This window comes from Aspergillus costaricaensis (assembly GCF_003184835.1).
Source record: "Aspergillus costaricaensis CBS 115574 unplaced genomic scaffold BO79scaffold_57, whole genome shotgun sequence".
NCBI lineage: Eukaryota > Fungi > Ascomycota > Eurotiomycetes > Eurotiales > Aspergillaceae > Aspergillus > Aspergillus costaricensis.
In genome coordinates, this window is record NW_020291857.1 from 87,577 (window position 1) to 98,474 (window position 10,898).

General features: G+C 51.3%; 4 protein-coding genes across 4 annotated transcripts; 2 read left to right on the top strand and 2 right to left on the bottom strand.

The window, feature by feature from the left end:
• Positions 1-625: 625 nt before the first annotated feature.
• On the top strand, positions 626-2,971 carry BO79DRAFT_204872 (GTPase-activating protein GYP1; the record flags this gene model as incomplete). Its single annotated transcript, XM_025681815.1, has 8 exons — positions 626-670; positions 759-774; positions 852-861; positions 962-1,078; positions 1,164-1,651; positions 1,711-2,594; positions 2,660-2,752; positions 2,810-2,971. The coding sequence occupies exons 1-8, from the start codon at positions 647-649 to the stop codon at positions 2,969-2,971; spliced, it is 1,794 nt and encodes a 597-aa protein (XP_025534231.1). The 5' UTR covers positions 626-646.
• Positions 2,756-4,464, bottom strand: BO79DRAFT_204876 (dimethyladenosine transferase). The gene is made up of 3 exons (XM_025681816.1): positions 4,177-4,464; positions 3,884-4,105; positions 2,756-3,821 (listed from the first exon to the last, which is right to left on the bottom strand). Exons 1-3 carry the CDS (start codon positions 4,360-4,362, stop codon positions 3,066-3,068), a joined length of 1,164 nt encoding a protein of 387 aa, XP_025534232.1. The 5' UTR covers positions 4,363-4,464; the 3' UTR covers positions 2,756-3,065.
• Positions 4,465-4,617: 153 nt separating this feature from the next.
• On the top strand, positions 4,618-8,112 carry BO79DRAFT_241223 (U4/U6-U5 snRNP complex subunit PRP6). The gene is made up of 3 exons (XM_025685095.1): positions 4,618-5,050; positions 5,171-7,463; positions 7,533-8,112. The coding sequence occupies exons 1-3, from the start codon at positions 4,668-4,670 to the stop codon at positions 7,674-7,676; spliced, it is 2,820 nt and encodes a 939-aa protein (XP_025534233.1). The 5' UTR covers positions 4,618-4,667; the 3' UTR covers positions 7,677-8,112.
• Positions 8,113-8,688: 576 nt separating this feature from the next.
• Positions 8,689-10,493, bottom strand: BO79DRAFT_277993 (TADA1 family protein; the record flags this gene model as incomplete). Its single annotated transcript, XM_025687853.1, has 4 exons — positions 8,689-9,565; positions 9,641-9,749; positions 9,836-10,226; positions 10,270-10,493. The coding sequence occupies 4 exons, from the start codon at positions 10,491-10,493 to the stop codon at positions 8,907-8,909; spliced, it is 1,383 nt and encodes a 460-aa protein (XP_025534234.1). The 3' UTR covers positions 8,689-8,906.
• Between the last annotated feature and the right edge of the window lie 405 nt (positions 10,494-10,898).

Consider the following 10,898-nt stretch of genomic DNA (forward strand, 5'->3'; position numbering starts at 1 on the left):
TGTACTGTAATGGATCCTGGCCAACGGTAAGGAACCTTAAAAGTACTATGTAGTAGGTATGAAATTATGATAATTCAACCTGCAAGAGTAAATGGATGCATATTGAAATTTTTAAAATTAAAGAATACTCATTATTTATGACTATATGTGACTCTAGTATATAGATCTGCATTTTAAATTATCGGAAAATATACTCTACCAAGATCTCTCCATTTTGGGAGGTACTGCTTCCTCACAGTACCTGACGAAAGCTACCAGGTGGGTATTGTCCGTAAGGGCTAGTATCAGTAGTCAGTAGACCTTTACGCAAGACCTTATCGAGTGTTATCCCCCGACCAGCAAAACATCATCAGAAGAACTACGAAGTAAGTATTATGGCATGACAGACCACCAACTCCAATTACAATTACCCTGATTCCTCCCCCGCGCAGAGACCTGTAAGCCAAAAAAAAGTAGATCAATCCAGATCAACGTTGTTCTTTCGGGGTGTTGTTGCTGGGAAACCCCTGCCAGCTTTGGACGCAGCACCGAATCCACGTGCCGCAGCCCTCCCCGCACTCGGCTTCCGTGCTTCTCTCCATGTTATTCGATCCCCAAGACCTGCTCAATTGATGCTATCGTTGCCTCCGCACTCCTTAAAAACGCAATGGCTGCGAGGAAGGGCCAACAGGTGAGTCTGACCTTAGCTTCATAAGCCTGATTTCTTTCAGTTTTTTATGCAATATCTAGCTAACCCAATCGCTTTTGACTCTCTGTAGGAGATGGTCCAGGTTGGTTCGTACCTCTCACACCCCCGTCTTTTGGGTTCCAGATCCAGTGGCTGATATAGCTCCCCCACTTCCAATGAACAGACCGTGCTGAGTATGTTTCACTCCCCATCGCTCAATTTCCCATTGTGGACCATTGAAGGCATCTCATAGCATCTATTTTTGAGTTTCTCGCGCTAATCCTCCCCTGAAAGGCGGGTGAATTCGCCGTTCTGGAAGGGAAGATCGGTATCCCATAATCAAGCGGCCTCGACGCAACATGAGCAGAACACGGTTGTTGGTGCCTCATACTCGCACGCTGACATACTAAAGTTAGTACATTGCATGTCATTTGGTTTTCTCCTCTCTTCGCGCTTGGCTCTTTCATTTCATTGACCTGTGCGCCTCCCCCAATAGAGGGATCTCGCAGCAGCATGCGCGCCCGCGGACACCGCCTCGGTCATCCTCTGCCAATATCCAACACACGTCGCTTTCACCCCTACGGTCGGGCGGGTGGTCTACGTCCCCTCATACTACTTCCTACTCTGACATAATGAATGGCGGGATCGATTCCTGGGGCCCCGACCGATTGGGAGAAGATTACGAAGATGAAGAGGGGGAGGAAGACATTGTCTACGATGACGATGAGGACGAGTTTGGTCTCCCTAGTATTACCAGCATGCGGAAGAAACAGTCGCAGCGAGCTGGCACTTCTCAGCTTAAGCCTGCTGACCCAGGTGGGGGGCTTGCTAGTACCGCCTCATCACTCGGGGTTGGTTTAGGAACCAATCGGCAACGGGCCAATAGTTCGGACATCGCTGAAGAGCGCGGTGTCCCTATGTATCCTACTGCTGGAACTGGGGAGGGTAAGATACTGCGACCTCAGTATAAAGAAATCCTGAAAGGTATGAAACTGTCCTCGTTATAACGCTGGAACGTACTAACCTCTTTTTTTTTTTTTCAGACCCCGCCAACGCCTTGAACCTCATAAACCACGCGCCCCCTCCCAAAAATGCATCGCCCAAAGAGCTGGATATGTACAACAGCCGCATTTCGAGAATAAACAAGTTCAAACGTCTTCTCCAGACAAGCACCGTTCCCTTGTCAGATCTGAGGAATCTGGCCTGGTCAGGGGTCCCCGATGAAGTTCGCGCGATGACCTGGCAACTGCTCCTTGGATACCTCCCCACGAATAGTGAAAGGCGCATTCCTACCCTCGAAAGAAAGCGTAAGGAATATTTGGACGGGGTTCGACAAGCCTTCGAACGCGGGAGTGCGGCTGGTTCTGGAAATCCGCCTTCGTCGAGCGCTGGGCGTGGCAGGGGCCTGGATGAGGCAATATGGCATCAAATCAGCATTGATGTTCCTCGGACTAGCCCTCATATTCAACTTTACAGCTACGAAGCTACTCAACGATCGTTGGAAAAGATCCTCTATGTTTGGGCTATCCGACATCCGGCGAGCGGATACGTGCAAGGTATCAATGACCTCGTCACACCGTTCTGGCAGGTCTTTTTGGGCACGTATGTAACTGATCTTAATGTTGAGAGGGGCATGGATCCTGGCCAGTTGCCCAGGAGTGTGCTGGATGCCGTGGAGGCAGATACGTTCTGGTGTCTTACCAAGTTACTTGATGGTATTCAGGACAATTATATCTATGCTCAACCGGGTATTCACCGACAAGTTAGGGCACTGCGTGATTTGACGATGCGCATTGATTCTACACTGGCCAAGCACTTGGAGCAGGAGGGAGTAGAGTTCATGCAGTTCAGTTTCCGGTGGATGAACTGTCTTCTCATGCGTGAGATGAGTGTACAAAATACTATACGGATGTGGGACACGTATATGGTGAGCAAACCAAGGTTCTCCCTATTGCACCAGATGTAGATCAGGTATGCTGACCATATCATTAGGCAGAGGAGCAGGGTTTCTCGAGGTTTCACCTATACGTTTGTGCAGCCTTCCTTGTGAAATGGTCAGACCAGCTGGTTAAGATGGATTTCCAGGTGGGTATAATTTTAAAAGGTTCTGGATACCGTACAGTCAATGCTAAACGACAATAGGAGATAATGATGTTTCTGCAAGCACTTCCCACAAAGGATTGGACGGATAAAGATGTGGAACTCTTGCTGAGCGAAGCATTCATCTGGCAAAGTCTCTTCCAGGACTCTAGGGCTCATCTTCGTCCGGCTGGAGAACGAACTCCAGAGGATGACCTGCAGTGACGACAGTCATGAGTCATTAATAATATCACCTGTTTCATTAGTATATGGCGTTCCGAAAAGGAGACGTAATCTCCGATTCCCAGGCTTATTAGCCTCAGCTGAAATGGAAGCCCTTCTGGTTGAAGGCCCACAATAACTTCAGGAAGTCGTTTTCATCGCACATCCTTGCACGCTTGTCGGCAAGGCGTGTTTCATCTTCCAACACCTGCCGTACCTTCTCCCGGACGAGCTCTGCTACCTTTCCCTTCTTCTTACGACTAGGCCGATTCTTAAGAGCCTCTTGAATACGCGCGTTCGTCTGTTCCTTGAAGAAGTCGGGTACGTCGTCTTCATCGTCCACGTCCATGCCCTCGTCAGGCTCGTCTTCACCCTCATCATCTTCCTCGTCTTGCGCGTTGCCAATGTCCATCGCATCAGACTCAGCGCCTTCCGCCGGCCCATCCTCAACTGGAATATCGTTCTGCGCACACCATGTCCGATAATTGGCTTCCAACATATCCATGACTGTGGACTTGCCAAGGAAACTTGACCGGATTGTCTTGTTCTTCCGGACGAATAGGATTCTCAGAAGCCCGTCCCACTCATCATAGTTGATTTGAGGCCTGGGGTTCTTAGGTACCAGACGGACAACGCTCGACTCGACCAGCGGAGGGGGCTTGAAATTGTTCTTGCCCACCTTCATGACGTGGTCGATCTTAGCCCACATCTGAGCATTGACAGAGAGTCGACTGTAGAGCTTATCACCTGGCTTAGCGAACAATCTTAGAGCAAACTCTCGTTGAAACATGAGAACGCAAATGCGGGGCGCCGGAGATGTCGCGAGAAGTTTGAATGTGAGGGGAGAGGAGATCTAGCGGGCAACTAATTAGCCTTTCTTCCACTTCGAAGAGATAGATAGAGTATAGAACGTACCTGATACGGCGTGTTACTGATGCAAACATCGAAATATGGAAGCTCTGTTTTGATCACGTCTCCAAGGATAACGTCTAAGCGTTTCTGGGCAGGTGTGCCTTGAACACGCTTGGTGACTTCAGCAGCCATTCGAGGGTCGAGCTCCACGGCGATAACTTTCTTTGCCTGTTCGAGGATCTTCACGGTCAAGTTACCGGTACCAGGACCAATTTCGAGAACAACCTATACAAGAAAGCCCCACCCGGGTTAGACAAATCCGTAGAGTACATGGGACAACTATGTGGGCAACTTACATCGCTCTGTTTCAACTCGGCTTTGTCGACAATTCGTTGAGCCACGCCAGGGTTTTTCAGAATGTGCTGACCGAGATCGGTATTCATTTTGAAGACGGTGTTGGCGGCCTTCGTCTTCGCCGCCGCATCGGCATAGGGACTGGCCTTCGAAGCGCTATTGCGCTTCTGCTGTTTGACCTTAGGCATCCTGACAGATTGAGTCGCGAGGCCTCCAAATGAGCAGTCCAAATCCTCACGAGACAACCTTTTTTTTTTTGGAGAGGTATATCCTGAACGGGTTATCGCTTCTCTGTCTCTGTCTTTGGGCTTGAACAAAAAAAAGTGCGGAGGGTTTCTGATAAGATTAGCGGCTCGGAACTACGTTTCTGCGGCTGCCCGGCGTTTCGCTCATCGTCGGAGGGCTCTTGCCATCCGCATTGCTCTTGCGAACAGCTTTCCCAGCTCTTCCTCAGTCACACTCCCGGTTCCCTGGTCTGTATACCTCGTTCGCCATGGCGTCTGGGCGTAAGGACTTTTTGAGCCAAACCGCTCCCGAGAACTACGTCGCCGGTCTTGGTCGCGGTGCCACTGGCTTCACCACCCGTTCAGATCTCGGACCCGCGCGAGAAGGCCCCACGCCAGAACAGATCCAGGCGGCGCTGGCAAAACGGGCCCAGCTGCTTGGAGCTGCTCCTCCCACAGCTTATGGCGCAGGGCGAGAGAAGGGCGGTAAAGATGAAAAGCCGGACGAAGAGGAAGATGACGAGCGGTTTCAGGATCCGGACAATGAAGTCGGGCTTTTCGCCTACGGTCAATTCGACCAAGAAGATGACGAGGCGGACCGCATCTACAGAGAGGTGGATGAAAAGATGGACAAGCGTCGGAAGATGAGAAGGTTAGTTTTCCGCCCTTTTGCCTCCCCTTCTGCTATTTTTATGAAGCGATTTGTTCATCCGCTTCTCCATATGCGGTTTGTTTGGACAGATTACCGACGTAATTCCTCCACCATTCACAGGGAAGCTCGCGAACAGCAAGAACGAGAAGACTACGAACGCAAAAATCCCAAGATCCAGCAGCAATTTGCAGATCTAAAACGATCCTTAGCCTCGGTCTCCGAGGACGAGTGGGCTAACCTCCCGGAGGTGGGAGATCTCACCGGAAAAAACCGACGCGCAAAGCAGAACCTTCGGCAGAGATTCTACGCAGTACCGGACAGTGTGATCGCGAGCGCAAGAGACTCGACCCAATTTGAGACAACAATTGCGGAGGATGGGACCCAGACGGCAGCCAATGGAGCGGAGGCAGCTGATGGGACAATCACCAATTTCGCAGACATCAGTGCTGCGCGTGATAAGGTCCTGAAGGTCAGGCTCGACCAAGCCGCCATGGGATCATCTGGGGATTCTGCCTCTGGAAGCGCTACCAACATCGACCCGAAGGGCTACCTTACAAGTCTCACGCAATCTGAGCTGAAAGCTGGAGAAGTAGAAATCGGAGACATTAAGCGGGTCCGCGTTCTGTTGGAATCTGTAACGAAAACGAATCCTAAGCATGCGCCGGGTTGGATTGCGCTGGCGCGTCTAGAAGAATTAGCCGGTAAAATTGTGACCGCCAGGAATGTAATCGCCAAGGGTTGCGAGTTGTGCCCGAAAAGCGAAGATGCCTGGCTTGAAAACATTCGCCTTAACGAGGGCCATAATGCCAAGGTGATTGCAGCTAATGCCATTAAGAACAATGACCGTTCTACAAGACTCTGGATCGAAGCCATGCGATTGGAGACTGAGCCTCGCGCGAAGAAGAACGTTCTTAGACAGGCGATTCTTCACATACCTCAGTCTGTGACGATATGGAAAGAAGCCGTCAACCTTGAGGATGACCCTGCCGATGCACGTCTGCTTCTGGCGAAGGCAGTCGAGATGATCCCACTTTCTGTCGAGCTCTGGCTAGCCCTGGCTCGTCTGGAGACACCGGAGAATGCCCAGAAGGTTCTCAATGCCGCCCGTAAAGCGGTTCCCACCAGCCACGAAGTCTGGGTCGCTGCTGCCCGCCTGCAGGAGCAGATGGGTACCTTCGAGAAGGTAAACGTGATGAAGAGAGCTGTCCAATCCCTCGCGAGAGAAAACGCCATGCTCAAACGGGAAGAGTGGATAGCGGAGGCAGAGAAGTGCGAAGAAGAGGGTGCTATCCTCACCTGTGGCGCCATCATTCGCGAAACACTCGGATGGGGCCTGGATGAGGATGACGATCGCAAAGACATCTGGATGGATGATGCAAAGGCCAGTATTGCCAGGGGGAAGTACGAGACAGCCAGGGCTATCTACGCCTACGCGCTGCGTGTTTTCGTCAACCGTCGTTCAATCTGGATTGCGGCAGCTGAACTGGAGCGCAACCATGGTAGTAAAGAAGCGTTGTGGCAAGTCCTTGAAAAGGCCGTTGAGGCATGCCCACAAAGTGAGGAACTCTGGCTGCAGTTGGCCAAAGAAAAGTGGCAGTCCGGCGAGATCGACGATGCCCGGAGAGTGCTCGGCCGTGCCTTCAACCAGAATCCCAACAACGAGGATATCTGGCTGGCTGCTGTCAAGCTGGAGGCCGATGCCAACCAAACATCCGAAGCCAGAGAACTTCTTGCAACTGCTCGACGCGAAGCGGGTACGGACCGCGTTTGGATAAAGAGCGTCGCGTTCGAGCGACAGCTCGGCAACATTGATGAGGCGCTCGATCTGGTGAACCAAGGACTTCAAATCTATCCCAAGGCGGACAAACTTTGGATGATGAAGGGGCAGATCTACGAAGCCCAAAACAAATACCCACAGGCTCGGGAAGCTTACGGAACCGGAACCAGAGCCTGCAACAAGTCCATCCCACTCTGGCTCTTGGCCTCAAGACTGGAAGAAAAGGCCGGTGCTGTCGTCAAGGCTCGTTCAGTACTCGACCGTGCCCGCCTTGCGGTCCCCAAGAGTCCAGAGCTTTGGACCGAAAGTGTGCGCGTTGAGCGCCGAGCAAACAACATTGCCCAGGCCAAGGTCCTAATGGCCAAGGCATTGCAAGAAGTCCCTACCTCTGGGTTACTATGGAGTGAAAGCATTTGGCACCTGGAGCCGCGCGCGCAACGGAAAGCTCGGAGTCTGGAAGCGATTAAGAAGGCCGACAACGATCCAATTCTCTTTATTACCGTCGCGCGGATCTTTTGGGGTGAGCGCCGATTGGAAAAAGCACTCACCTGGTTCGAGAAAGCCATTGTCTCGGATAGTGATATGGGCGACGCATGGGCTTGGTACTACAAGTTCTTGTTGCAGCATGGCACAGAGGTATGCCTTACAGTTATGATTGAAAAGAAGAATCCCTTCAGGGTGTACGTGACTAACGATCATTCCCAGGAAAAACGCGCCGATGTAATATCCAAGTGTATTTCGACCGAGCCCAAGCACGGAGAAGTCTGGCAATCCGTAGCCAAAGACCCCGCCAACGCGCTCAAGTCGACAGAAGAAATCTTGAAGATGGTCGCAGACCGTCTGACCTAATTGATGTCATGATGAGGCTTTGCCTTCTTGACCTCGCGTGTTCATCTTTCCTTACGATATCCAGTTCATTGCCCTGGAGGATACGTTGGCGTTTCAGGCGAAGTGAAACAGTGGTTCACCAGCCAACACCTCTCCGCTTGGTTGGTTTGGCTATATCTTTACAAAACAATTATAACTATAAGGAGGAAACTCTGGAAACTGCATACAGGTCAATATCGGCCTTAGCCTTGCATTAAGAGTGTTGCAGTTGCAGATCAAACCAACCATACAACCAATTGGTCCTGCGCGTGGCGGGGTTGCTGAGACATTTCTCTTATAGAAGTCTGTCTCATGAGGTCTCTCTTTCTCTCTATCATGATCAGCCGGTAAAACGGTTTCCAGCAAGCATATGCAAGCCAAGAATGGAAGACAGGATAATGTACAGTAAACAACAAACACACAACACAATTCTTCTTCCTTATCGTTATTCACCACCAGTTTGCGCCAACAAGCATGTAGATTCTTCACGTTTCCCCCCCAGGTATATAGATAGTAAAGAGCGGGCGAACAGACTGTTCATCCTGACGGATGCCCGAGTTCGGGTTATAAGTAACGTCTTCCTCTAGTCGAGATGACGGTGGGGCCATGCACATCTGCAGATATGTCCAGCGCATGTTGCTTGGGAGGTTAAGATAGGTATGGTACCCTTGTCCTTTACCTGGTTCTCTTCCACGAGCGGATATAATCCCTGGTTGCAGACGAATATTGATCCAGCACGTCAAGGGATTCGTACCGAGGGTACAAAGTGTCCGCATTGGACCACGACCGAGAAAAACTTGATTGTGGCCGGTATGGGTGTGACAGCTCGAGGGGTGAGAAAATAAGAAAGAGGGAAGGAGAAAGGAGGGATGGAGGGTAAGATAACTCGGACAGTAGGGAACAAAGAGGAAGTTTCAAAAGAGAGAGAAAAGAGGTATAAGATAGAAGAAGAAAAGAGCAAAATCGATACTCTTCGAACTCCGCGCCAGATGCAAAAAATTGACGATAATGGCTTTCCCCCGATGACTCCCAAGACGCCTGTTTCACCTCCTCTGCGAGACCGGGATGATGCGGTGTTTGATCCTGTTTGGATCAAATAAGCAAGAAACCGGGATAGCAGTGGAGGGGGAAGGAAAAGACAGAAGGACAGAAAGAGATTTTGTAGAAAAGAGAGGCCAGCCAGGGCTGGAGAGGAGCGGAGAATGACTTCTCTCACGAGGCCATTGACAGACACTCATCCAGAAGGGCACCCAATTGCTCCCGATCCGTGACTGTCCCACCTTCCCAGTCGAACTCCGCCTCATCCACGTCCATTTCGTCCATGTAACTGTCGGGCTTTGTGTCGGGGACATCGATCACCTCCTCGACCCGGTCTTGCTTGTCTGTTTCTAACTCATCCTCGAGATACCCACCCATGATTTGATCCACGAGTAGAGGCATATGACTCAGGACACCACCGCCAAGTTCCAAGGATAATCGGAGATCTCGCACGCCCAAGGGTTTTCGGGTGCTCGCCTCCTTGGCCTCGACTGGGAGAAGACCGGTCGCGCTATCCTTGACGATCTCGCCTCGTGTGAATGCCAGTTCCTCACTTTCGAGCTGCTGTCGGTACTTGCGCATCATCATGCCGTTGATTGTGCCTGAAGGGCCGTTCGATCTCGTCCGCGAGAATACCACGGATAGAACTTCCTTGACAAAAGTCTCCGTTGCGATCGCCATGAACTCGGCACAGGGAAGGCTTGCACCGCTGACGATTGATTCCTCGTAGCAGATGGGAACCATACGTGCGTGGATAGATTCGGCGTCCGGAAATTCGCCGGACTCTGACGCCAGAGGCTGTGCATATCGTTTTCGAATCTCGAGTTCCCAGTCTTCGAGGAACCAGAATGGTTAGCGACATTCGGTCGAGCATATAAAAGCAGACGAGATGCCAGGCATGAACCTACTTGTCTTATTCAACCCGCCCGCACTAGCTGGTACTTGACTTGGCAACTTGATCTGTTTCGCCAAATGATATTCTTCCAGTTCGTTGGGCGCGAGTTCATGGGGGTCACGCTTTGTATAGATCCACCGTCAGCCATGTACGCGCACATATCAGGGGGGGGGGGAAGGCTGTCGCATCTCTGGATCAGGTCGCATACCTCGGGGATAGCTTTGATTCGTCGACGATCCCGGGGAGGGAGTTGCATAACCTCCGTCTTGAGCCTTTGTTCAGCGGCATCGCCCGATGTCGGCTTTGACACGACGGACGGCTTGTCGTTCGCCGACACCCAACTTGCGACACCATGATCTGGAAGATCCCTTGTAAGATTGCCGATAATCGCGCATACGAAATTGTTATGTAGATGCTCAGTTTTTTGATCGGCGCATATTATATGATCGACTCGCGACGACAATTCGCTCTGGTTCAGTTGTCCTGTTCGTTGGGAGAGAAGGGCGGCGTCAGCATACGCATTCAGGGTAAAAGTGGGACCGAGGCTTATAAGAAGATAAAGAGGAGACAGGAATGTCGAGAACAACAGTATAGATAGACTCTCGCAAATAGAAAGTAAGATAGACGTGACAATGCACAGACATACCTAGAAGAAAGAGCGAGGTAGCTACTTTGTAGTCGGCCCAATTGTCACCGATGGCGGCCTTCAGCTCGGTGTAGATGGGCTCGAGATCCAGGCGCGGCACGGAAATGAGGGCTTTGGTAGACTTCTGTGTTGGCGGAGCATTTGGGGCAGTGTTTTTGGACGAGGCTATTGTAGTAGAGGCCGAGTCTGTCCGACTCAGAGCAGCCGGATCGATCTGCATGGTTTGCGAGGGCTCGCCGAAGCGCGACGGGCTGCGCGAAGCCGGGGGTGGGGAGAACTACGCCTTCATGAAGCGCGAGTCATACCAGATCCAGGAAAACCGGAGGCGAAAACGATCGGAGTAAAGCGTGTCAGACGGTGTGGTCGACACGCCAGATGGAGAGACAGTGACAAGCAAATTGATGGGCGATGGGAGGGGGGAGGTGGAAGGAGAAGGGAGGGCAAAGGCAGGCCAGACGGATGAGGAAGTTCGAGGTGGTTAGTTAAGTGGAAGTTGGGTAAGTCTGGGGAAGATGGATTGGATTGAATCCCGCCGTCCATCCACTTGCAGCTTAAAGGTCACCCGGTGGTATTTTGCTTGCCCACAGACTGGACTTTCTAATTTATTATTATTTATTATTATTTA

Excerpts from the sequence above, each read along its gene's own strand:
- BO79DRAFT_204876 (XM_025681816.1), bottom strand. The coding sequence starts at position 4,362 with ATGCCTAAGGTCAAACAGCAGAAGCGCAATAGCGCTTCGAAGGCCAGT. Across the intron at positions 4,106-4,176 it reads CCGAGTTGAAACAGAGCGAT|GTTGTTCTCGAAATTGGTCC; the intron begins GTAAGTTGCCCA and ends TTTCTTGTATAG. Across the intron at positions 3,822-3,883 it reads TCAGTAACACGCCGTATCAG|ATCTCCTCTCCCCTCACATT; the intron begins GTACGTTCTATA and ends GTTGCCCGCTAG.
- BO79DRAFT_241223 (XM_025685095.1), top strand. The coding sequence starts at position 4,668 with ATGGCGTCTGGGCGTAAGGACTTTTTGAGCCAAACCGCTCCCGAGAAC. Across the intron at positions 5,051-5,170 it reads AAGCGTCGGAAGATGAGAAG|GGAAGCTCGCGAACAGCAAG; the intron begins GTTAGTTTTCCG and ends CACCATTCACAG. Across the intron at positions 7,464-7,532 it reads TGTTGCAGCATGGCACAGAG|GAAAAACGCGCCGATGTAAT; the intron begins GTATGCCTTACA and ends GATCATTCCCAG.